General features: G+C 45.1%; 1 protein-coding gene and 1 long non-coding RNA gene across 3 annotated transcripts; one reads left to right on the top strand and one right to left on the bottom strand.

Moving 5' to 3' along the window:
• Nucleotides 1-8,035: 8,035 nt before the first annotated feature.
• Nucleotides 8,036-12,499, bottom strand: LOC139574156 (uncharacterized). 2 transcript variants are annotated; one of them, XR_011674731.1, is made up of 5 exons: nucleotides 11,976-12,499; nucleotides 11,686-11,761; nucleotides 11,276-11,442; nucleotides 10,195-10,274; nucleotides 8,036-9,962 (listed from the first exon to the last, which is right to left on the bottom strand). It is a non-coding gene; the product is annotated as an uncharacterized lncRNA (long non-coding RNA). The 2 variants fall into 2 exon arrangements; XR_011674730.1 differs by having other exon boundaries at nucleotides 8,036-9,686; nucleotides 11,976-12,496.
• Nucleotides 12,500-12,625: 126 nt separating this feature from the next.
• On the top strand, nucleotides 12,626-26,878 carry LOC139574153 (wolframin-like). Its single transcript, XM_071398383.1, has 10 exons — nucleotides 12,626-12,815; nucleotides 13,612-13,998; nucleotides 16,503-16,579; nucleotides 16,786-16,930; nucleotides 18,399-18,572; nucleotides 18,750-18,830; nucleotides 18,922-19,079; nucleotides 20,195-20,431; nucleotides 20,685-21,560; nucleotides 24,599-26,878. Exons 2-10 carry the CDS (start codon nucleotides 13,614-13,616, stop codon nucleotides 25,373-25,375), a joined length of 2,910 nt encoding a protein of 969 aa, XP_071254484.1. The 5' UTR covers nucleotides 12,626-12,815; nucleotides 13,612-13,613; the 3' UTR covers nucleotides 25,376-26,878.
• Nucleotides 26,879-27,293: the final 415 nt, after the last annotated feature.

Genomic DNA, 27,293 nt, shown 5'->3' with positions numbered 1-27,293 from the left:
GCATTGTGCGGGAGAAGCGTGCACCGTCATAGCAGGACGCCTGGTGGTCTGGCAATAAGCTATGCAATTACGCATATATGATGCTATCCCCCTTGTCTTTAAGATGTGCCTAATAATGCACACAACCAGTCCTCTATCCTAATAATAGGCTTTTGAATAATGATGATACCCAATTAACCTCTGACCCTTTGAAGTGGACTGAATGTGAGAAATGTGAGAGAAAAAAACGTTATAGCTTAGGCACTGTTCCACTTCCTTCCCTAGTCCATTCTTTGCTCCTCCATCTGGTGAATGATCATTCCAATGTCAATCAGGAGTGGGCAGTCAATGCAGCTATAGACTGCCCATCCCACAGAGTAACTGGGCTGACTATCGGTATGTTTGACTAGGAGGAGAGTTTGCGTTAGTGAACATCACCCAGCAGTATAAGTATCTAGTGAGAGTAAATAAGAGTGTCTGCCTGAAGTCCCACAGTAATGTGACTGTGACCCAGATTCCCTGGGCTTGGATGGATGCATTACTCACGCCCAGCTGCCTGTCTCTCTCTCTCTCTCTGCCTACTGGTCTGTCTGAGTGGCGTTCAATACACAGACATACACACGCACAGACACCCACTAACAGACTCCACTGCACACGTTAGTGGCAGCATATGTAGTCCATCGCTGCAGGGCCATAGGATGTTGGGAGGGTGAGTGTGGTTGGTAGGCTAGGCCTGATGCTGAGAACAGCACAATGAGGCTGCGTTTACACAGGCAGACCAATTCTGATCTTTTTTCCCACTAATTGTTCTTTTGAATAGTCACATCAGATCTTTTCACATCAGATCTTTTTCAGAGCTGATCTGATTGGTAAATAAGACCAATTAGTGAAAAATATCAGAATTGGGCTGCATGGGTGAAAGCTGCATAGCAGACGGAAGGAAGGGGGGGGGGGGGGGGGGGGGGCTTTGTAGGGATGGTTTGAATGCTGGGCAGGCAGAAAGAGACTGACTAATAGTGAGTGTTGCTTTTCAGAATTTTATGAATCGGTCTCTCAATTTTTTAAAACTTTATTTGTGTGCTGTGGAATGGGATGGGCGTTTGAGGCCGTATTCAATGTAGAAATAGTGGTGATGGACGCTATAGCTATTCTATTTTCCTATGGCTGTACTGAAAGGAGCGGAGTGTAGAAACAAGCCTCTGTCTTAATAAACTTTACATAACCAGCTTAAGAATTCATGTGTGTGACAGTATGAGCTTAAATATATTCATGAGCATTAACAATTTAAACTAATTATAAACCAGCTTCTTTAGTGACAGTCTGAAGGGCTCAGATGGGACCTGCGAGAGATTGAGTTATATGGAGATTTAGATCATCAAATGAAGCTACTGATAGTGATCCTCCCTTCCCACCACTCTCTCTCTCTCCCTTTCCTACACACACACACACATAAACATCCCTTAGACCCCTCTCTCTCCCCGAATGTCCATGTTCTCAGGCAGTACAGTACAGGCTCTGAAATGTCGCCTTTCCCCAATGTTGATCCTAGTCCCACACTGTCACAGCCTGCCAGTAGTGATGTAATGCTTCACGTGTAGTAAATGAGGCTTCGTCGGCATGACTCACCCTCCATTACACGGACTACACGAGTCTGATGTTCCACATCCTTACCCAAAGCAGCAGCCAAAACACACACAGAACATAACTCAAACACAACGCACAGACTACATATTGGTAAAGAAAGTGGTTGGGGTGCCATTTATTTATTTTGTTCCTGTCCATTGAAAGACCGGACGTAATGTAAACATATCTGTCTGTGAGGAACGGTGTATGAGAACAGAACCATGGAAACAGAACCGTTCCATTACACATTCCAGTACTGTTCTTTACTTTACAAATACACTTTTACACCTTCCTCAGCCAGCGTCATAACACAGACTTAGAATATCTAGATGAAATGCTGCTGTGTGGCCAGTGCAAGGAAGGAACAAAATGTGGGCTCAGGGTGGAATGGGTATATTTGCTTCAGTGGTAGGAAAGTAAACAACCGTTGCAGTGCGTTTATTAGCATACTAGGCAAACATTTAACAAAGCCTGTACATTCTGTTATGTAGACTATACACTGAGTGTACAAAACATTAAGAACACCGTCCAAATATTGAGTTGCTTTCTTGAATAAGGCAGCTCCAAAATGCAGATGTTTCAGCCTAGCTCAGTGCTTTCTGTGGTGGTGGGGCAGCCAGCGGAAAATACGGAGCGTAGGGGTTGGTAATTTTCTCTAGTTGCGCCGTGATTGGCTCAGTGTTCTGTCACTCATGGGGACACTACGTCGCCGCAAAATCTATGGGGAGAGCTCGAAAATTCAAGCCCCTTGGGTGCTGCCATAGATTTACATTAGAAGTGCCCATCCAAGAAGGCTCAAGGTCATTGGCCACAGATAAAATGACGTCAAATCACGTTATATCTACCGTAGCTTTGATTGGACTAATCATGTCAACGTCATACTTTCAAAATCTTAGCTAGCAAGCTAGACAAGCAGTTATCATCATGAATCAGGTCGACAATATACTGGCAAATCATTACAATCCTTGTCATATGAAGAGAAATCATAGATTAAACGTATCGGTGCTCATCAGCCATTGGACATAAACATTACACAACAAGTTAGATATCGCAAATTCAACAAGGAGTGGTTTGGAAGGAATCAGTGGCTAACTGCAAGCTTTGTAAAGCAATCATTAGCCTGTTATTCAGTGGAGACTGTGGGGTCCAAGTCTGGGTTTAAGGGTCTCTTTTCCAAGCTTAAAACGATAAACATTCACTCGCAACACACCATGGGCCAGAAAATGTTGAATACATTGACCATGCTGTCAATCCAGCATGACTTCTGCCTCGTTCAAAACAACTGGAAACTCGGAATTGGGAAATCTCAGACTTCAGTGAGTTGAAGACAACTGGGAACTCTGAAAAAAAAATAGCTGCGACTGGGAAAATACGTTGTGAACGGTCATCCAACTCGGAATTCCAAGTCAGGAACTCGGGCCTCTTTCTAGTGCTCCGACCTGAAGATCACTGACGTCATGATTCAACCTTGTTTTTTCCCCCAGAGTTAACAGTTGTCTTGAAAGCAGCATAAATCCAGAGAATGTCTGACTTTGATGACAAAATTTGCCCACAACGACCGCCGCGCCACCTTCTTGTTCAAGTGAGCACAGCACAAGGTGAGTCCAAAAATGTATTGTATGCTGCTGCATAAATTATGTAATATACCAGGGAGATATTTATACTGTAGCTAAGAAAGTTATGCTAAGTATATGTTGTATACTAAGCTGTTAGTAGCCCATGTGCCTCACCCTAATAATTTGGTCCCTTTCACCCTCATAACTTAGCATACTGTTCTGACTTGGTGGTGCACATGTAGGCTGTAGCCTGTTTTAGAGAAATGTAATCATCAAATATTGTAAGAGCTTTTATTGTTTGTTTATATGCCCCCTTTATTTATCCTACGGTTCTGACTTGGTGTACAAGGAGAATACTGTAAGGCCGGGCCAGGTTCTGAATTCTGTGCTGTACATTTCAAAAGTGCTGAACAAATAGTTATATTGACTACACCTGTCCAAGCTCGCTCATTAATGTCTTAATTGAAATTACGGATTGCCTCATCATTCCCTTATGCCATAGTTTGTACAGTACATATCAATTGTCAGTAGAGACTACATTTGTTTAAGCAAGTCAGCCATATCAGCTATGTTTTTTGAAAAGGCAGTAAATGAGGCTGAATGAACTGTTTCGCTGCCAGACTAGGCTCCGCTGACAGCCAGGTGTAGCAGTGGTAAGGATTCACTCCATGGTGCTGAAAAGAAAGCTCTGCTGTTGGGACAGCTTTATGTAGCCCTAACAGTTTGTGGGCACCGTTTGTCACCGTTATAGTGCAATTAATGCACTGTTTAGTGTTGTGGCTTTGCTGGCATGCATCTAAAAAACATTTTGGGAGTTTGCCCCACCAAGAGTTACATGCTAAAATTGCCACTGACTCCAATGATTCCCAAAGTTGTGTCAAGTTGGCTGGATGTCCTTTGGGTGGTGGACCATTCTTGATACACACAGGAAACTGTTGAGTGTGAAAAACCCAGCAGAGTTTCAGTTCCTGGCACCTACCAGTGATAGAAAAAGTACCCAATGGTCATACTTGAGTAAAAGTAAATATACCTCAATAGAAAATGACTAAAGTAAAAGTGAGTCACCGAGTAAAATACTACTTGAGTAAAAGTATTTGCTTTTAAATATACTTACGTATCAAAAGTAAGTATAATTGCTAAATATATTTAAGTATCAAAATAAATAACAAAAAATTTCTTATATTAAGGAAACCACACCGCTTAATTTTCTTGTTTTTAAAATGTATGGATAGCCAGGGGCAAGCTCAAACACTAAGATATAATTTGCAAACAAAGTGAGTCCATCAGATCAGAGGCAGTAGGGATAACCAGGGATGTTCTCTTGATAAGTGTGTGAATTAGACCATTTTCCTGTCCTGCTAAGCATTCAAAAGGACTTTTGGGTGTCAGGGAAAATGTATGGAGTAAAACGTACATCATTTTCTTTAGGAATGTAGTGAAGTAAAAGTAGTCAAACATATAAATAGTGAAGTACATACCCCAAAAAACTACTTAAGTAGTACTTTCAAGTATTTTTACTTAAGTACTTTACACCACTGGCACCTACTACCATGTCCCATTCAAATGCACTTCAATATTTTGTCTTGTCCATTTACCCTCTCAATGGCACACATACACAATCCCTGTCTCAATTTGTGCCAAGGCTTGAAAATCCTTCTTTAACCTATCTCCTCCCCTTCATCTACACCGATTGAAGTGGATTTAACAAGTGACATCAATAAGGGATCATAGCTTTCACCCGGATTCACCTGGTCAGTCTATGTCATGGAAATAATGTTTTTTTAGAAAAGCGGCTAACGAAGCTACACTCTAAAGCACACACTCACTAGCAACAAACATAGCTTGTGCGTAGCAACAGTTTACAAAAGACCCCTGCAAGAACTGACTCATCGCTCAAAACAAACAAAACCGCCCCAGAAACAAAGAAACACTCAAATCTACAAACAGAACAAAAAACAGACATGAAAAGCTGCCAACCGACGGCCCCTTGGGGTCCTTGTTTAAAGTGTGGCCCTTCTGTTTCCCTGGCTTCATCCTTTATTCTCATCTTCCTCCTCATCCTCACATCTCCCAGAGCCTAAAAATAGAAGCAGATCAATATGGAGAAGTGAGGCTGCTCGCCGCACCGGCGATCTAACAGCAAGCAACATCTCACGTTGGCGCACAGCCTCAGCTGGGTGTCCTGTTACAATATAAAGCTCTCTGAGCACTTGCAAAAGCACTATGTAAATCCTATCCATCATTATCAAGGCAGCATCTCAGTCACAAGTTACCACTGCTGCTGTGGTACCCAGGCTTTGTTCCATTCTGAAAAAACAGCTCCCTTCCCTACAAAGGGAACTTCAAAGGGTGGGTAGTGGACACTAGGGGCGCATTCCCTAGAATGTTGGTAATGGATACAGATATTTAACTACTCCGTCACTGTCCACTAACACAAACCTTGGTTGGTTGCTATGGTTACCTGAGGTTCCCTTCTTCCTGTGCGTCTCTGCTCATCCCCACTTTGTCAAGGCAACGATGGATGGAGCCTGTTTCTGTAGAGGCGTGTTACCTAGAGGAGGTCAGTACTGGTAGATCAGTACAGTAAATACTGTAACTCACTTTATATATTTACAGTACCAGTCAGAATAATAGTGAAGACATCAAAACTATGAAATAACACATATGGAATTATGTAGTAACCAAAAAAGGTTTAAACAAATCAAAATATATTTTATATTTGAGATTCTTCAAAGTATCCACCCTTTGCCTTGATGAAAGGTTTGCACACTCTTGGCATTCTCTCAACCAGCTTCATGAGGTAGTCACCTGGAATGCATTTCAATTAACAGGTCTGCCTTGTTAAAAGTTAATTTGTGGAATTTCTTTCCTTCTTAATGTGTTTGAGCCAATCAGTTGTATTGTGACAAGGTAGGAGTGGTATACAGAAGATAGCCCTATTTGGTAAAAGATCAAGTCCATATTATGGCAAGAACAGCTCAAATAAGCAAAGAGAAATTACAGTCCATCATTACTTTAAGACATGAAGTTTCCTCAAGTGCAGTCGCAAAACCATCAAGCGCTATGATGAAACTGGCTCGCATGAGGACTGCCACAGGGAAGGAAGAGCCAGAGTTACCGCTGCTGCTGAGGATAAGTTCATTGGAGTTAACTGCACCTCAGAAATTGCAGCCCAAATAAATGCTTCACAGAGTTCAAGTAACAGACACATCTCAACATAAACTGTTCAGAGGAGACTGTGTTTGTGCTTAGTGGGACTATAATACATTTTTTCAACAGGACAATGAGTGGTGCAGTGGTCTAAGGCACTGCATCTCAGTGCTAGAGGCGTCACCACAGACCCTTGTTCAATCCCGGGCTGCATCATAGTCCCATAGGGCGGTGCACAATTGGCCCAGTGTTGTCCGGGTTAGCGGAGGGTTTGGTAAAGTAAGAATGTGTTCTGAACTGACTTCCCTAGTTAAAATAAAGATAAAAAACACACCTCCAGGCTGTGTAATTTGACCAAGAAGCAGAGTGGTGGTGCTGCATCAGATGACCTGGCCTCCACAATCACCCGACCTCAACCCAATTGAGATGGTATTGCGTGAAGGAAAAGCAGCCAACAAGTGCTCAGCATATGTGGGAACTCCTTCAAGACTGTTGGAAAAGTATTCCTCATGAAGCTGGTTGAGAGAATGCCAAGAGTGTGCAAAACTGTCATCAAGGCAAAGGGTGGCTACTTTGAAGAATGTAAAATATATTTTGATTTGTTTAACACTTTATTGGTTACTACATGATTTCATGTGTTATTTAATAGTTTTGATGTATTCACTATTATTCTACAATGTAGAAAATAGTAAAAAAATAAAGAAAAACCCTTGAATGAGTAAGTGTCCCCAAACTTTTGACTGGTACTGTATATATATAAACAAAAAGGTAATATTTCTGTTATCATAGTCTTAACTTTTTCTTCACCTCCAGTCCTCCCTGACCACTGAATTTAATGAACTGTATAATAGGGGACATAAATACGGTGATTGCCTAACATGAGGCTTGATCCTGTCCTATCGTCTTAAATCAGTCACCACCCGACAGGGATAAGGAAAGGATGATAGACTCTCTTACCCTTCTTTTGTCTGGACTTAAACACTACTGTGATCTCTACCATGAGCCATTAACTTGATGCCAACTCCAGCACTGCTGTCCCGCAAATGAAACCCTCCCTAGCCTTGCTGGGTGTAGACCTAACACCCTGATGGAGATTAGCACAATGAAAGGGATTGGACTCATAAGAAGCAAATTATTCTAAACCTCGGGCTTGAGATTATTACCCAATACATGGAAAAATTTGTATGTGGGTGTGTTTAACAGAGTTTGAATGGAAAGTGCCACAGCAGGAAATTCACTCATCCCCTCCAACTGGATTGCACTAATCTAGTAATCAGGTTTAATTTATAACTACCTCAACAGAACTGCTGTTAAGAAATGAATCCCCCTCTCTATCTTCCCTCTCATTCCTTCTTTCTGACTCTTTTTCCATCTCATTCACCCACATTCATTCTCTCTCCCCCTCTCTGTCATTCATGTCTCCCTCCATCATCCTTTCCCTCTCGCGCCCTTACCCCTCTCTTTAAATAGACACACAATCCTCTCTCTCCTTCCTCTCTCCATCCCTTTGTTACCTCTGGCTGTGTGAAAAAGTAATGGTTCCATGGTGAGGGTGGGGAGCTGACAGTCCAGGCTCTCCCTGGAGGCCCTGAGAACCTGGAGCTCAAACCCCAAACACTCCTTACGCTCCTACAGATGACGAGGAGGAAAGTGAGAGAAAAAAGAGAGAGGCCAACCTAAAACAAAATGAATATGAACACTGTCTGTTGAGCATAAGGATTCTACAATGGGACACAGTAACACTTTAATTCACTATTGTTTGAGTGGTGAGGTTACTATGGAGTCATGGGAAAGCTGGTCCTGGACCTGAGCATGACCCCGGCTTCAGATTGTTTAGCTCCGCCCTCAGCTGATCCTGTCTCCGCCTCTCCTGGGCCAGAAACACTCCCAAGAGCTGCAACTCAAAGTCCCTCACTGAGAGAGAGAGAGAGAGAGAGGTGTAGAAATAGACAGTGTTTCAGTGTGGTTGTTAGAACGGAGTGGCTGCAAATCCAACTTTCCTGGACCCCTCTTTCCAACACTAAAGTTCCTGAAGCTTCAAATCAAATCTTATTTGTTACATGAGCCGAATAGAGTGAAATGCTTACTTACAAGCCCCTAACCAACAATGCAGTTAAAAAAAATATAGAAGAATAAGAAATAAAAGTAACAAGTAATTAAACAGCAGCAGTAAAATAACAATAGCAAGACTATATACAGGGGGGTACCGGTACAGAGTCAATGTGCAGGGGCACCGGTTAGTCGAGGTAATTGAGGTAATATGTACATGTAGGTAGAATTAATAACGTGACTATGCATAGATGACAACAACAGAGAGTACCAGCGGTGTTGTTGTGCGGTAGCAGAGAGAACAGTCTATGACTAGGGTGGCTGGAGTCTTTGACAATTTTTAGGGCCTTCCTCCCTCTAACACCGCCTGGTATAGAGGTCCTGGATGGCAGGAAGCTTTGCCCCAGTGATGTAATGGGCCGTACGCACTATCCTCTGTAGTGCCTTGCGGTCGGAGGCCAAACAGTTCCCATACCAGGCAGTGATGCAACCAGTCAGGATGCTCTTGATTGTGCAGCTGTAGAACCTGTTGAGGATCTGAGGACCCATGCCAAATCTTTTCAGTCTCCTGAGGGGGAATAGGTTTTGTCGAGCCATCTTCACGACTTCTGTGCATGTGCGGGATCCTCGACTTGTTGCACAGTCTCGTAGAGATCAGGCTAGTCTGACATAAATGGTATTTGTTTAATAAAGTTATATCAAAGCTGAAGCAATGTCTGCAAGACCACTTATTGATTCTATATAACATAACCAAATATAATAGCATAGTATAAGGTTACTGTAAGACAGAAAACAATCTAATTTCTTATGAAACTTTAGGATGTTTGTGCAAATGGTCACATTTTTGGCAAAACCTCAATAGCCCGCGCCACTAGGCAAAATATGTGCTGTGATTGAAACTTAACACAGGTAGACTATGCGACAAATTGTTTCCACCAACTTCTCTAAAATTCACTCACTGTCCATAATTCAAAAGAACACTGTATAACTCAAGAAGATCTAAATTTAGGAAAGGAAACATGTGCAGAACGTGATTCGGCTCTTCAGCTCTGGGGAAAACGGATCCAGGCAAGCGGGACGGGGAGGTTAGCTATGGATCCGCAGCTTCAGCCTTTTTAGAAATGGGCTTTGTCCAAGTCATACATGTGGTCATGGCAATTAGCGGTCAGTGCTGGTCAGTATGTCTGAGCAGCAGCTCCTGCAGCACACTGATGTCCAGCGAGGACAGACCCAACGTACGAGCCTCCTCTGCATCCTCTTCTTCACCCACAGGGCTTCTCTCCATCCCTGGAGCCTGCTGCCGGCTGCCTCTGTCCTTCCCAAACTCCTCTGAGCAGAAACACACACAAAGCTTTCAAAAAAACATAGAACACAGTAAGCATTCTCAACAGCACTTTGAAAAGAGAACCCAACTGACTTGAGCCCTATACAGCCACTTACTGGTGAAACGCTGCTATTGCATCAGCTTACAAAAAAAACACTTGCAGAGAACAAAATTGCATATGTACCACCCCTTCACATGCACACACACACAGGAACATACGCACACACACGCAGACACATACGGACCTGTGAGGGCCTCCCAAGAGCCTCCCAAGAGTCCTCCTGACAACAAGAACCACCAACAGCAATAATCTTAGAGCACATCTAATTACATAACTACTACACCCTAGAGTCTAGACACTATGTAACACACTACACGGGCATTGCGCACACACACACACACACACACACACACACACACACACACACTAGAGCTCTTCACAATGAGAGTAACATCTCCTCCCCCAATAGACAAGTGTGTTTATGTGCAGATGTGTGTGTGTGCATCTCTCACCCTGTTGTTGGAACTCTGGGGGAAGTTAACTCTCTCTGAGGTTGCCTCTTCTTTCCCTTTGGTCACCCACCTTTACGTTTCTATGGCAAAAAACATCAACAAAAAAAACGTTGTTGCAGTAGTCCTGGACTTCCTGACAGGCCGCCCCCAGGTGGTGAAGGTAGGAAACAACACCTCCACTTCGCTGATCCTCAACACAGGGGCCCCACAAGGGTGCGTGCTCAGCCCCCTCCTGTACTCCCTGTTCACCCATGACTGCGTTGCCACGCACGCCTCCAACTCAATCACGACAACAGTAGTAGGCCTGATTACCAACAATGACGAGAGCCTACAGAGAGGAGGTGAGAGCCCTGGGAGCGTGGTGCCAGGAAAATAACCTCTCACTCAATGTAGACAAAGCAAAGGATCTGATCGTGGAGGGAGCACGCCCCTATGGGACCGCGGTGGAGCAGTTGGAAAGCTTCAATTTCCTCACCGTACACATCACTGACGATCTGAAATGGTCCACCCACACAGACAGTATGATGAAGAAGGCGCAACAGCACCTCTTCCTGGTACGGCAACTGCACCGCCAGCAACTGTAGGGCTCTCCAGAGGGTGGTGCGGTCTGCCCAACGCATCATTGGGGGCAAACTACCTGCCCTCCAGGACACCTACAGCACCCGATGTCACAGGAAGATCATCAAGGACAACAACCACCCAAGCCACTGCCTGTTCACCCCACTATCATCCAGAAGGCGAGGTGAGTATAGGTGCATCAAAGCTGGGCCCGAGAGACTGAAAAACAGCTTCTATCTCAAGGCCATCAGACTGTTAAATAGCCATCACTAGGCGGCTTCCACCCGGTTACGTATCCCTGCCCCTTACACACAGACTTGAATTGCTGTTTGTATTGTTGTGAAGTGTTAGATATTACTGCACTGTTGGAGCTAGAAACACAAGCATTTCGCTACACCCGCAATAACATCTGCTAAACATGTGTATGTGACCAATCAAATTTGACTTGATTTGAATTACAACAGGGTTTGTGAGTATCATTTGCCTGTGTGCATGGAGAAGAGTGTCATTGCTTTCTCTCCACCTTTGGCTCAATCTGTGTGTGAGACTCCAGTGGTTCCTGGTCCTCCTCCAGTAGCAGACAGAGGGCAGGGGCACCCTCAGGCCCTGAGGAGGGAGGGGAGAAGGGGAACTCCACACTGGCCTGTAGGGATGACATGTCATTCTCCAGCAGAAGGGGTTGTGGATGTGCTGTTGTGAATATGCAAATAAACAGTTTATGTAGTTCGGTACTTGAGCTGTTGTCTATTGATGTTCTGTATTATGCCAAGTTTCATGTTTTGTGTGGATCTCAGGAAGTGTAGCTGCTGCTTTTGCAACAGTTAATGGGGATCCTAATAAAATACCAAATACACGAAATGTTATTCTCATCATCATTATCATCAATATCATGTGACACGGGTTTGAAGATGCTTCTATGTGGGTTGCTCTTACCATCTGACTGCAGTTCAATCCCTGCCTCGGAGGTGAACTGACCCAGGTAGGACACACGTAGGACACGCATACAATTCTGAGAAGCAAAAGAAAATAACATGCAGTGCATTAAACGGTTCTCAGAACTGACACAACTAAGCTCCGTATGCTGACTGTCAACACATGGATAAATAATCTGCTAAATGAAATAACATCATCACTCGAATGCCTTACGCTGTGTTAAAACGTGCTGAGTAGCTGAGATCCACAAATGATCCCAAAAAAAAGTTGGCACTCACTCCCCGACTCACCTATACTGACAGTCCACATTCTGGACGGACAAGGTGACAGGTGCCCGCCCCATTGATGAAGGCGACACGTGGAAGTGTTCCCGGAATCACCTGCGAGCCCAACGCCAGGTGCAATGTCACGGCGGCCGAGGTGGGCACCGGGACGGAAGTGAACCCGTGGTAGAAGATATGAGAGACCTCGGTGATTGTCGCCGGGCTCAGCATCAACTCAAGGCTCGGACATTGGCAATTCCCTGCGAACAAGGAGACAGCCACATGATGAAGTAGCCAGGAAGAGCAATCGAGAAAGGAGCTATGTAAACTTCAGTGGAATGTTTACATTGGGAGAATCTCTGGACATGTTTTTACAGTGTAATTCTTATGGCATGGTGTGACTAACGCGTTTACATTTTATGCGTACATGAACGTATGATGTATAGTTCTTATCGATGCATGTAGGCTATGGCACATAAATCATGTCATGAAAATATATAAAGACGTCATCCTATCAATCTATTCTCTACGCGACAATATTTCGACGGTATATTGGTGATGCCTGAAAGAGAAAGCTCGGGAAATGTAGACTTCCTGTATCAGTAGCCAATCATATTAAGAGAAGATGAAGGCGTCACTAAAAAAACGTCCAATCATAACACATAAAGTGGGTGTTTATTATGTTGTGACAGCTGGAAGAGTTCTCTCCTCGCTATAAGTGGAGTTTGAGCACAGATGCGCTTGTGGCATCGAACTGTAAAAAGTGAAAGGGATGAATGAGAGGAGACCCTGAACAACTTAATCGGGACATTTCTAGTAGCTTCTTGTCGACTAGATGAAACACAGATCGAGTCTGTGACTGCAAAGGTGAGAGAATAACGCTGACATGTTTGTTTTGGACATGCTGTACTGTCCGTAGGAAGAACTGCCAGTTGACTGTCATATCACAATTTAGCATTGATTAAAGAATAACTAGTCATTTTTAAAGCGACAGGCGCGTGTTTCGCATTATATTTTAAACTGGTCACCAACTTTTTTTTATTTTTATGTAGTCTAAAACAATGAGTCACCTGACTGAGTCCATTTGCTTATACTTTCCACCGGTCAAATCAAAGTCATTGGCTTGGGGAAATCCCCTGCATTGCAGCAGAACACGTCATGGTGCCTCCATCTCTTGCATGCCAACCTGTCACCCTGTTCATAATAGTAGTAGTAGCTTCTTATATTGGTGACTAAAGTCGAACTGGTTTAGGCTCTAGATTTGTTAGTTTGGGATAAAAGAACTTGGACCATATTTGGGGGTCAAGAAAAGCACTGAAAGTGACACAGCGGCAAGTTTGGTCGAAAGACACATTTTAAAACTTTGTCCAGAAGGGAAGCTATGGGCTCCCTTTGGCAGTGAGAGTTGAGTGATTGGAGCAGAAGAGGATTGTGCCATGCAGCTGTTGTGTCCTCAATCTCTCTGCCCCCTGGCCGTACTCTGCTGTGTCAACAAACATGTGCTTCCATTCCACACAGCTGGTGTGACCCTCATGCATGGGCTATCCTTCCATGATTGAATACTGATTTTTTTTTTTTATGATTCTAAAAAGCTCTGTCTATAAAGGTTAAAACTAATTTAGCCATTCAGTGGTAAATTGATTTATCTTTCTCTGTCTTTCAGGCATGGAACCATCACCCGCCAACACCCCAACCACCCCGAAACCTGCCCCTTCCTCCCCGCCACCCTCCTCTCTTTCCCCACCTACCCCTAAATCTACCCCGGGCACTAGACCCACTGTGACCCTGCCTAAATCGCCCCCGACCTCTCCGGTCTCACCTTCCAGACCTTTTTGTCCTGGCCCCCCTCTCTCTCCCCCCGCGTCCTCCCTCTCCAACCCTCCTGCCTCCCCCCTGCGGCAGCCAGTCAGACCTGTCTCCCAGGCGGGACGATCCCAGCTCAATGCAGCCAGCAGGGCTACGGATCAGAGGAGGGGGGCTGGTGCTGCTGGAGATACCCCGGGCATGCACCCTACTACCCCTCTACGACAGGCTTCAATAGCTGAGCCAGGTGAGTACAGTCAAAGACACACACACATTGACCACAGAGCTCTGGACCCCTGCTAAGGGCTTTGTAACACAACCCAACACAATCACTCCAACCCTAATACTAAGTGCAATCAAGGACATCCCCCTTCGCGCACAAAAGTTCACACAACAATAAAAAACCATACCACATCCCTAATCTAACCACTTTGCTTTGTCTGTTTGCCTATTATGTTAAGGCTTTTGGGGTAGGGCACACGGCTCTAATGGTGACTCTGTATTTCCCTTTCTGCCTCATCCTCTCCGCCCCACCCTTACCCACCAATCAGAGCCTCTCCCTCTGTGGCATGTGGCCTATCTCCATGACAACAGCAGACGTTGACCAGATCATGTAAAGTAGTCAGTCCGGGATTGCTGTGTAAGGCAGAAAAACATCTCTCCTACCCCTATCCTCCTATCCATCTACTTCTCGCCAAGCTATTCTGGTACTACTGGGAAAAGCCTGAATGGAAAGATAATTCCTTTCTCAATGCTTGGTATGGCTGCTTCAGGTGTACTATATCTCTGATACAACACATAAGGTACAGAATTTGCCAAGCAGGGTAGACCAAGTTTCACATTTTTATGTCACGCGCACAAATACAGTGAAATTACTTTCTTGCAAGCTCTAAACCCAACAATGCAGTTTTCAATGTAATACTAAAAATAACATGAGGTAGAACAAAAACACACAAGAAATAAAAGTATGAAGAATACGAGAAAGTAAGAAGCGATTTACAGGGTCTGTTCCAATAATCAAATCAATCAATCAAATGTATTTATAAAGCCCTTCTTACATCAGCTGATGTCACAAAGTGCTCTACAAAAACCCAGCATAAATCCCCAAACAGCGAGCAATGCAGGTGTAGAAGCACGGTAACTAGGAAAAACTCCCTAGAAAGGCCAGAACCTGGGAAGAAACCTAGAGAGGAACCAGGCTATGAGGAGTGGCCAGTCCTCTTCTGGAAGTGCCAGGTGGAGATTATAACAGAACATGGCCAAGATGTTCATAGATGACCAGCAGGGTCAAATAATAATAATCACAGTGGTTGTTGAGGGTGCAACAGGTCAGCACCTCAGGAGTAAATGTCAGTTGGATTTTCATAGCCGATCATTCAGAGTATCTCTACCGCTCCTGCTGTCTCTAGAGAGTTGAAAACAGCCGGTCTGGGACAGGTAGCACGTCCGGTGAACAGGTCAGGGTTCCATAGCCGGAGGCAGAACAGTTGAAACTGGAGCAGCAACACGGCCAGGTGGACTGGGGACAGCAAGGAGTCATCAGGCCAGGTAGTCCTGAGGCATGGTCCTAGGGCTCAGGTCCTCCGAGAGAGATAATTATCAAGAGCATACTTACATTAACACCAGATAAGACAGGAGAGATACTCCAGATATAACAGACTGACCCTAGCCCCCCGACACATAAACTACTGCAGCATAAATACTGGAGGCTGAGACAGGAGGGGTCGGGAGACACTATGGCCCCGTCTGACGATACCCACGGACAGGGCCAAACAGGCAGGATATAACCCCACCCACTTTGCCAAAGCACAGCCCCCACACCACTAGAGGGATATCTTCAACCACCAAATTACCATCCTGAGACCAGGCCGAGTATAGCCCACAAAGATCTCCGCCACGGCACAACCCAAGGGGGGGGCCAACCTGGACAGGAAGATCACGTCAGTGACTCAACCCACTCAAGTGACGCACCCCTCCTAGGTACGGCATGAAAGAGCACCAGTAAGCCAGTGACTCAGCCCCTGTAACAGGGTTAGAGGCAGAGAATCACAGTGGAGAGAGGGGAACCGGCCAGGCAGAGACAGCAAGGGCGGTTCGTTGCTCCAGTGCCTTTCCGCTCACCTTCACAATCCTGGGCCAGACTACACTCAATCATAGGACCTACTGAAGAGATGAGTCTTCAATAAAGACTTAAAGGTTGAGACCGAGTCTGCGTCTCTCACATGGGTAGGCAGACCATTCCATAAAAATGGAGCTCTAGGAGAATGCCCTGCCTCCAGCTGTTTGCTTAGAAATTCTAGGGACAGTAAGGAGGCCTGCGTCTTGTGACCGTAGCGTACGTGTAGGTATGTACGGCAGGACCAAATCGGAAAGATGAGTAGGAGCAAGCCCATGTAAAACTTGCCTTAACAGGAAGCCAGTGTAGAGAGGCTAGCACTGGAGTAATATTATCAATTTTTTTGGTTCTAGTCAGGATTCTAGCAGTCAGAATTCTAGCAGCCGTATTTAGCACTAACTGAAGTTTATTTAGTGCTTTATCCAGGTATCCGGAAAGTAGAGCATATTGCAGTAGTCTAACCTAGAAGTGACAAAAGCATGGATACATTTTTCTGCATCATTTTTGGACAGAAATGCTATGCGGCACATGTTTCTGTGTGTATCAATGCTGCCGGTCACCATGTAATATCCCCTTTGGCAGTAACCTTCCTAAGAAATGAATACATCAATCAGATGACTGTTGTCTCTATGTAGAGGAGCCAGAGGAGGAGCTGAGTGTGGAGGAGCTGGAGGAGAGTGCCAAGTCTGGAGACGCCAAAGCCCAGTCTAGGGTGAGTACTAACCCCTCCTAGCCATCTCCCATGGTCCACACTGGTTTGACCACCATAGCAAACTTGAAAAGTCCTACCATAGAATCAAATATTAGAACACAGAATTGAATAAGATCTCTGAGTCCTATATATGAGCTACAATGGGTCTTCATGCGTCTGACAAGAATGAGCACATATTTGACATGATATGCTGTATCTGTGTGTAGGTGGGCCGTTACTACTTGGCCCTGGCCGAGGAGAGAGATGAGGAGCTGAACAACTGTACAGCGGTGAGCTGGCTGGTAGAGGCCACCAAACAGGGTCGCAAGGACGCCGTCAAGATGCTACAGCACTGCCTAGCAACCAGGAAAGGTGAGAGGGCGCGGCCTTATCCACTGAACAGGAAGTATATACAGTTGCAGTCGGAAGTTTACATACACTTAGGTTGGAGTCATTAAAACTCGTTTTTCAACCACTCCACACATTTCTTGTTAACAAACTATAGTTTTGGCAAGTCGTTTAGGACATCTACTTTGTGCATAACACAAGTCATTTTTCCAAAAACTGTTTACAGACAGATTATTTCACATATAATTCACTGTTTCACAATTCCAGTGGGTCAGAATTTTACATACACTAAGTTGACTGTGCCTTAAAACAGCTTGGTAAAAACTGTAAAACGAGTCCTATATCGACATAACCTGAAAGGCCACTCAGCAAGGAAGAAGCCACTGCTCCAAAACCACCATAAAAAAGCCAGACTATGGTTTGCAACTGCACATGGGGACAAAGATTGTGCTTTATCGAGAAATGTCCTCTGGTCTGATGAAACAAAAATAGAACTGTTTGGCCATAATGACCATTGTTATTTTGGAGGAAAAAGGGGGAGGCTTGCAAGCTGAAGAGCACCATCCCAACCGTGAAGCACGGGAGTGGCAGCTTCATGTTGTGGGGGTTCTTTGCTGCGGGAGAAACTGGTGCACTTCACAAAAAGATGGCATCATGAGGGAGGAAAATGATGTGGATATATTGAAGCAACATCTCAAGACATCAGTCAGGAAGTTAAAGCTTGGTTGCAAATGGGTCTTCCAAATGGACAATGACCCCAAGCATACTTCCAAAGTTGTGGCAAAATGGCTTGAGGACAACAAATTCAAGGTGTTGGAGTGGCCATCACAAAGCTCTGACCTCAATCCCATAGACAGTTTGTGGGCAGAACTGAAAAAGCGTGTGCGAGCAAGGAGGCCTACAAAACTGACTCAGTTACACCAGCTCTGTCAGGAGGAATGGGCCAAAATTCACCCAACTTATTGTGGGAAGCTTGTGGAAGGCTACCCAAAACATTTGACCCAAGTTAAACAATTTTAAAGGCAATGCTAGCAAATACAAATTGAGCGTATGTAAACTTCTGACCCACTGGGAATGTGATGAAAGAAATAAAAGCTGAAATAAATAATTCTCTCTACTATTATTCTGACATTTCACATTCTTAAAATAAAGTGGTGATCCTAACTGACCTAAGACAGGGAATTTTTACTAGGATTAAATGTCAGGAATTGTGAAACTGAGTTTAAATATATTTGGCTGGCTAAGGTGGATGTAAACATCTGACTTCAATTGTGTGTGTATATATGGAGAGATCCAGAGCAATTCAATAGAATCTTCTTTGAATTGGGACTGAAAAAGTACAGCGTACAGTTAAATGGAGGATGCCGTTAAATGATATGCACTTATCAGGAGTCAACTGTCATTGGGATTGTGGAACCAGTTGAACTGATTGGTTGTTCTCAGTGCATGGTGTTCATTATTAGGCGTCAAGGTTGTGTTTTGTCACCATTAGGCATCACGTCGGAGAACTTTGAGGAGGTGAAGAAGCTGTGTACGGAGACGAGGTTTGAGAGAGGAGTGAGGAGGGCTGCCCTGGTCATGTACTGGAAGCTCAACCCAGAGAAGAAGAGAAGGGTGGCGGTGTCTGAGCTGCTGGAGAACGTGGAACATGTCAATACAGAACCAGGTACAGGGAACAGTCTCACACACACAAACACTCTCATATATTACATAGATGGCCACACAACAGTCACACAATAATGTAATATTATATGTTCATGAACACCGAAGAGACCTGAGAGGCCTAGTTGTTATTTAGCTTGTTTCTAAACTGTGTGTTCCTCTGTAATTCCTCCACCCCAAGGTGACGCTGCCTCCCAGAGCCCCATATCCAGCTCCACGCAGAAACAGAGGAGAGTTCTGGAGAGTCTCGTCACCAGCAAAGGTCAGTGTGTGTTTATGTAAAATAGAATCAAATGGAAAGGCATTGTAACAGTGAGTTAAGACTACCTCCCTCTTTCTCTGTGTCTCTGCAGTCAGTTGTTATGACGTGGGTCTGGATGACTTTGTAGATATCACTAAGAAGTACGCTCAAGGCATCCCACCTAGTCCCACTATGGCTGGGGCCGGAGGTGACGATGACGATGATGACGACGTTGTGAAGAACCCAGATGACTTGCCCCTTCATCAGAAGGTCTCCACCTTTTTTCTCTCTCTGGGAATGTGTGTGTTCATGACATTTTCACACATTCACAATTTTATATTTGTTATTATCTTGCTCATGGATTTACGCTCTCTCAAATTCAAATTGCTTTATTGGCATGACAAACATTGAGTAAATATTTCCAAACCAGCAATGTTACAACTGCATTTAGTCATATACACAAAGGCCAGTTTTATTAGGTACACCCATCTAGTACCGGTTCGGACCCCCGTTTGCCTCCAGAACAGCCTGAATTCTTCAAGGCATGGATTATACAAGGTGTCAGTATCAAGGGACCTAACGTGTGCCAGGAAAACATTCCCCACACCATTACACCACCGCCAACAGCCTGTACCGTTGACACCAGGCAGGATGGGGCCATGGACTCATGGGGCTTATGCCAAATCCTGACTCTGCCGTCAGAATGACGCAACAAGAATCAGGATTCGTTGGACCACGCAATGTTTCTCCACTCCGCAATTGTCCAGTGTTGGTGATCGCGTGCCCACTTGAGCCGATTGTTTTTAGCTGATAGTAGTGGAACCCGGTGTGGTCGTCTGCTGCAATAACCCATCCTTGACGAGGACCGACGAGTTGTGCGTTCCCGAGATGCAGTTCTGCACAACACTGTTGTACTGTGCCGTTATCTGCCTGTTTGTAGCCCGCCTGTTAGCTTGCGCGATTCTTGCCATTCTCCTTCGATCCCTCTCATCAACGAGCTGTTTTCCCCGCCGACTGGATGTTTTTTGTTTGTTGCACCATTCTCTGTAAACCCTAGACACGGTTGTGAGTGAAAAGCCCAGGAGGCCGGCCGTTTCTGAGATACTGGAACTGGCGCGCCTGGCTCTGACGCTCATACCACGCTCAGTCGCTTAGATTACTCGTTTTGCCCATTCTAACATTCAATCTAACAGTAACTGAATTCCTTGATGCCTGTCTGCCAGCTTTCTATAGCAAGCCACGGCCATGTGACTCGCTGTCTGTAGGAGCGAACTGTTTTTTTGTGAACTGGGTGGTGTACCTAATAAACTGGCCACTGAGTGTACATTGGAATAATGTGTAATTTCTCTCGCACCCTTTCTCTCCCCCCTCCTCTCTTCCCCTAGGTGTTGAAGTTTCCCTTACACGCCCTGTTGGAGATCAAGGAGCACCTGATAGACTGGGCATCCCGGGCGGGCATGCAGTGGCTCAGCGCCCTCATCCCCACTCACCACGTCAATGCCCTCGTCTTCTTCTTCATCATCAGCAACCTCACCATCGACTTCTTCATCTTCCTCATCCCCCTACTCGTCTTCTACCTCTCCTTCTTCTCCATGGTCATCTGCACACTGCGCGTCTTCCAGGTAGGATTCACTTCACACACTTCACAGAGGGACTGAAAGAGGATAACCGATGTAATTACATTATCCTGTAATAAACTAGCAAGAACACTCATTTAGGGAGTGCTTACCACCGAACATTTGGTATTTTCTTGGAAAACCGAATGAAAATGATTGGTACTATGTAACTATAGTTACTATGTTAAAGTTATTCCATGACAGTTAGCTATAGAATAATGTCTGTTCAGGATGTCAGCTGTTGGTGTTGTTCCTCCAGAACTCCAAGGCGTGGGAGAACTTCCGGGCTCTGACAGACCTGCTGTCTCGCTTCGAGCCGGGCCTGGACCTGGAACAAGCTGAGACTAACTTTGTCTGGACCCACCTGGAGCCCTACCTCTACTTCCTGCTGTCGGTGGTCTTCGTGGTCTTCTCCTTCCCCGTGGCTGACAAGGCCTGGATCCCCTGCTCCGAACTGGCCGCTGTGGCTCTGTTCTTCACCGTCACCTCCTTCCTCAGCCTCCATGCCTCCGCTGAGCTCTTTGCCCGCCGCGCCTTGCTCACAGAGGTGTTATCGGGGGTCTGTGCCCTTACACAACTATTACCGGAGAGCGTCTGGTTCCTGCGGGTGTTAGGCACGACGTTTGTGACGGTGCCGCTAGGGGAGATGGTGGCTCTGAACGTGGGCGTGCCCTGTCTTCTCTACGGGCACCTGTTCTACCTGCTGTTCCGCATGGCCCAGCTGAGGGGCTTCAGGGGCACTTACCTCTGCCTCGTACCCTACATGGTCTGCTTCGTCTGGTGTGAGTTGTGCCTGGCCCTGCTCCACTCCTCCTCCACCATAGGTCTGATTCGGACCTGTGTGGGCTACCTCCTCTTCCTGTTCGCCCTGCCTGTTCTCACCTTGGGCTTGGCGGCCATGTTGCTCTTCCAGGTCCTCCAGTGGTTCATGGCTCTGGAGATCACCAAGATGCTGGTGACTCTGACCGTGTGCGCGGTCCCGGTGGTGTTGCGGTTGTGGACGCGGTTCAGCCTGAACCCGCTGGTGGTGGCGAGGTCTCTGTCGCGGAGCAGCATAGTCAAGCTCATCCTGGTGTGGTTGAGTGCTGTGGTGCTGTTCTGCTGGATGTATGTCTACCGCTCCGAGGGCATGAAGGTAATCACAATAACTAGTTCACTACATTATGCTACTGTAGTATCCTTAAAGGCTTCTTAGAATTACGACTCATGAGACTTACGTACGGTTTAGTCTTTAATTGTAACTTAGATTTTACATTATCTTATGCACCTGGCTTAAACTACCTGAAGCTTTCTTAATCATAGTTAAATAGGCAGACATAGGAAATAGCTAAGGATAGCGGGAAGCAAACCCCCGTCTTGAGTCAATACTGCCATCTATTGGTAAACATAAATATACCAGGTTACTACATTCCCCCCCTTTAAAGCTAATAACCCAATTTAATTCCTTTCTGAGCTATGCTATATTCTTATTTACATTTTTTCAAAAATGATCTCCTTTAGGATCTGAAAAAGTCTGGCGGACGTCTCTCTCTAATAGAGCGTCTCAGAGGTGGTGTAGCTGGTGCCACCAGATCTTCACCCCTTGATGGTGAAACAAAGTCCTTTTGTGGAGACTTCACAGGAGGAGGTCGTCCCGGACTGGTGGTCTCAGGAAGTTGAGCATTGTTGGTCTCAGGTGGTTTGTCCAACTGCAACTCTGGGGAACGTTCCAATGTCCTGTCCTGCTCGTTTAAGAATTGATCCAGATCTCCGGATGGAACTGGAATTCGAGCTCGGATCTGATCCACGTGTCTCCTTAGTCTTTGTCCACTTCCGATGATCACAGTATAAGATACTGGTCCTGAGCAATCCTCAATGGTAGCTGGAATCCATTTAGGACCAAACCCATAGTTTCTTGTATAGACATCATCTCCAGTTGAGAAACTTCTGAGTTTGGCTCGTGTATCATGATTCCATTTTTGATTCGATTGCTTTTGTTGTATTTTCATTTTCAGGTCTGGTCTGATGAGATCCAAGGTTGACCTTAACCTCCTTGACATCAACATTTCTGCAGGTGACAACCCAGTCGTAGCTTGAGGAGTAATCCTGTAGCTAAACAAGAATCTTGACACCTTTGTTTCAATGCTGGGCCCTTGCATCTTCCTCATCCCCTCCTTCAAGGTCTGAACCGCACGTTCTGCTAATCCGTTTGAAGATGGGTGAAAAGGGGCCGACGTTACATGCTGAATTCCATTTTGTTTCATGAAACTTGTGAATTCAGTGCTTGTAAAACAAGTAGCATTGTCACTAACCAACATTTGAGGCAATCCCATAACACTGAAGCTTTGTCTCAACTTCTCAATCGTAGCGTACGATGTTGATGTGTTCATGGGGTAAACATCCATCCACTTTGAATGAGAATCAATCAGCACAAGGAACATTTTTCCTAGGAAAGGTCCAGCGTAGTCCACATGTAGTCGTGTCCATGGTTTTTCTGGCCATTCCCATGGATGTAATGGTGCGGTGGGTGGTGACTTCCTGTTACTCTGACAATCTTCACACCGGCTAACCTCATTTTCCACATCGTGGTCCATCTTTGGCCACCAGACATATGACCTCGCTAGGCCTTTCATTCTCGACATACCTGGATGCGACTGATGCAACAACTTCAGTAGCAACCCCCGCCCTTGTGGTGGGATAACTACTCTTGAACCCCACAGAACACATCCATCTCGAACACTCAATGCCAAGCGGCGAGTGTAGTAAGGCATGATCTGAGGCTCTGTCACTGTAGGCCATCCTTTCAGGATAAATTCATGCACTTGTGATAACGTCACATCCTTTGAAGTCCATTGCCTGATTTGTGCTGTGTTCACTGGTGCATCATCCAACACGTCGATCATCAAAACCTGGTCATTTTCTTCTTCCTGACTGATGATTTCTGGAACAGGCAGCCTACTCAGAGCATCAGCATTCCCATGGTATCTACCTGGTTTGTAAATGATTCTGTACTCGTAGGCCCTGAGCCACACATTCCAACGTTGAACTCTTGGAGAGACCATTTGTGGTACTGGCTTTTGTTCATGGAACAGCGAGATCAGAGGTTTATGATCCGTCACAATAGTGAATGTTCTCCCGTACAAGTACTTGTGGAATCTCTGTATTCCGAATATGACAGCAGTCCTTCCTTGTCCAGCTGAGAGTATTTTTTCTCCGCTGGCGACAACGTTCTTGACATGAACCCGATAGGTTTCTCGGCACCATTCTCCATCCGGTGGGATAGCACCGCCCCCACACCATACGATGAGGCATCACACGATAAGATGAGATCTCTGTCTGCTGAGTAGTGCACTAGCACTTCAGCTGATTGCAGTAACACCTTTGACTTTGCAAAAGCTTCTTCCTGTCTTTCTGACCATTTCCAGGCCACCAACAGTTATTTCATTAGCAGCAAAGAAATGTTCCATTATTTCACAGTACTCCTCCCATTCCTGATTTTTAGGATCAAATGGTGGTAGCGAGCCTATTGTTGCCAAAGCCATCTTTTCCGATTGTTTCTCCCCTCACACAGTCAATAATTTGTCCTACCCGTATCCAGGGAATCAATCCTTCAGAATCTTCCACCGGTCACTTGAGTCTCACCTCCCGCGTCGCTCTCCAAACACTCTGTTAACTTCGTGGCAAAGAAATCCAACGCAGTTCTCCATAGTTATCCTCATCGCCAAATATGTAGTATCCTTAAAGGCTTCTTAGAATTACGACTCATGAGACTTACGTACGGTTTAGTCTTTAATTGTAACTTAGATTTTACATTATCTTATGCACCTGGCTTAAACTACCTGAAGCTTTCTTAATCATAGTTAAATAGGCAGACATAGGAAATAGCTACGGATAGCGGGAAGCAAACCCCCGTCTTGAGTCAATACTGCCATCTATTGGTAAACATAAATATACCAGGTTACTACAGCTACATTATGCCAAAAGCGCTAATTAAAACAAAATACAGGTAGTAACATAATACAAAATAACCGAATGACAGAACAAGATCAAATTGCAGTCAGCAGAGTACTATTTACAGTATTAAAATGTAACTAAATAAAGGATTCCCTAAATGTATGAAAAGTGTTCAATGGAATACATGAACTGTATAATAAACAACGCCAAAATGTAAGTTTAACCAAGTGTCTTGAACAGGTGTATAACTCCACCCTCACGTGGCCGGAGTACAGTAACCTGTGTGGGCCGAAAGCCTGGAAGGAATACAACATGGCCCAAACCCAGATCCTGTGTTCTCACCTGGAGGGCCACCGGGTCACCTGGACAGGACGCTTCAAATATGTCCGCGTCACCGACATTGAGAACGGAGCCCAGTCTGTCATTGGCCTACTCCCTGTGTTTGTAGGGGACTGGATGAGATGTCTCTACGGTGAGGCCTATCCACTCTGTGACAACCCCTCCACCCCCACTGCCCCTACCCAGCCCCTACCCGCACCCCAGCCCCCTCCAGAAGACCCCTTATGCAAACTGAAAAAGCTGGCGAAGCACGAGTGCCACGTGAAGCGCTTCGACCGCTACAAGTTCGAGGTGACCTTGGGCATGCCCCTGGAGAGGAAGAGTAAGAACGGGACCGTCGTAGAGGACGAAGACGCCACCAAGGACATCGTCCTGAGGGCCAGTAATGAGTTTGGCCCCGTGCTGCTGCACCTGAGCGCTGGGAGCCTGGTAGAGTTCAGTACGGTTCTGGAGGGACGCCTGGGCTCTAAGTGGCCTGTGTTTGAGCTGAAGGCCATTCACTGTCTGACGTGTGCAGACGCCCGCGTGCCCAGCGGCAGGCAGTATAAAATCGAACACGACTGGAGGCGCTCGGCCCAGGGGGCTCTGCAGTTTGGGTTCGACTTCTTCTTTAACCCCTTCCTCACTGCACAGCTGGAGCAGGACGCTGAGACACAGGTGAGGGGTAGTGGTGGATGAGTGTAGCTGAAGAGCAATGGATCAATATAGAGAAGTGAATAAGTGTACACTATGTGGAGTCAATAAGTGTACACTAGAAGACGTGATTTCACTAAGGATTGTAAGTAATGCCTTATGTCGACCACTGTTAGGAGTGGCTGAGTGTACACTATGGGGAGGAAGTAAGTACACTGGGAGAACTGAATGTACACAGTAGTTTTGTCAGTAAGACGTGCATTATGTCTACCTACAGTAAGGGCTCTATTCAGTCCGCATCGCGCAAGTTCAGCTTTCTGGCGTGATTGAAATTTCAAAGGCAATGTTCCCGCTTTAGCGGAGACTGCATTCACGGTAGACGCTGCATATGTCGGCTCAATCGGAAATTACTTTTAAAATTCTATTGCAGAATCTGTAATGATTCAGCGTTGCATATTGAATAGAGCCCAAATCTATGGTTTTGCATGATGTTTTCCACTTTACTGGGATTGAACTGCTTGTAGTGATGTGACTGTGTTCTTTACACCCTACTGTAGTAAATCCAGCATAGATACATAGCAGTATTGTGTGTATTGTTAAACAAGGCGTAAGTGTTTGTTTGTAGTGTATGAGTGTTTTCATAGCTGCTGAGCCAAAAAGTGTGCGAGGATAATATAATGGAGAATCTAAACTAAACCACTTAATTACAAAGGAGGGAGACAGTTTACACAGACTTTACACTTTCATACATGCAACCACACACACAAATACACACACGGCCTCAAACTCTTAATTCATGGACAAGTGTTTTTAGTCCGTCAACATTTCAGATGAAGTGTGTGGGATATTACCAATCAACAATGTGATCACTAAGTTTATTAACCTTTTGCATGCTATTCAACCATATAGGCCTACTGTTTGCACCCTTGCATACTGTAGATAAGGGGTCTCCATTTACATTCAGCTGTGGGCCGATTTCTTGAGTGGATGGTTGGGGGGTCGGAGCGTAGTTATAAATCATTTGTAGACTGTAAATTGACCGCAAGAAGCCCAAACATTTTTTTTTTTTTACATGACTTTTGTTCTTTTTACAATTTGAGGCCTTATTTCAGTTGAATTATTTAGTTACTACTGTATTCTTATTTAGTTACTACTGTATTCTGTATTCTACAGTTATTTAATCTTTTTTTTTTTTTGTTATCTTCGAACATAATTTTCATCATGTCGGAGAAACAAATGGACTTAAACTGTTCCGGTTGTCTCCTTTTAAATATTATGCTTTAATCATTATTGTGTGTCTTTTTCATACCCTTCTTGTTGTGACACCACACACCATTAGTTCACATGTATCAAAGTGCACTTATGTCTGCCTTGTTGTCCCTCGCCCGCCTCTACCTCCTTCCCTCCCCCTGCTGTGCAGGGGTTTGGATCTGCTCTGATCCCACAGCTCCAGTCTGCAGGCCTCTAATGATGATGTCACTGTTGTAGGTTGTGATGTCACTACTGTAACCCTCTACGCTACTGTGACTAATAAACCAATCATGGAAATCTCTGCTTCCTGAAAGGTTATTGCAATCTCACACTCCCTCTCTCTTTCACTCGCACACACACACACACAGACAGAGTCCGTATACCTTAATGAGCATGATCTTGTCGTTTTAGTCTGGATCTTTACTCTCTCCAGGGCTATGGACAGCTTGTCCAGCAGAAGAGGTCACACACACACACACACACACACACAAGGTGCTGATTCTGCTTCATTAGTGTATGTAATGACAGTGTATTAACACTAGGTGTTCCCCAGGCTACAGCACAGAGATTTGTTTTAGTGATCTATTTCAAATCTATTGAGCCATATGAAGACTGTTGGATCTACAAAGTACACAGACAGCAGTTAATACTTTAAGCACTATACATGAATGAAAACCGATTTTGAATAGTGATCATATTAGAATTGATTTGG

The sequence above is a fragment of the Salvelinus alpinus genome, chromosome 4 (genome assembly GCF_045679555.1).
Source record: "Salvelinus alpinus chromosome 4, SLU_Salpinus.1, whole genome shotgun sequence".
Lineage (NCBI taxonomy): Eukaryota > Metazoa > Chordata > Actinopteri > Salmoniformes > Salmonidae > Salvelinus > Salvelinus alpinus.
This window is presented reverse-complemented; position numbering and strand designations above follow the sequence as displayed.

Coding starts and splice junctions, on each gene's coding strand:
- LOC139574153 (XM_071398383.1), top strand. CDS start 13,614: ATGGAACCATCACCCGCCAACACCCCAACCACCCCGAAACCTGCCCCT. Junction 16,580..16,785: donor ACGCCAAAGCCCAGTCTAGG/GTGAGTACTAAC, acceptor ATCTGTGTGTAG/GTGGGCCGTTACTACTTGGC. Junction 18,573..18,749: donor ACATGTCAATACAGAACCAG/GTACAGGGAACA, acceptor CTCCACCCCAAG/GTGACGCTGCCTCCCAGAGC.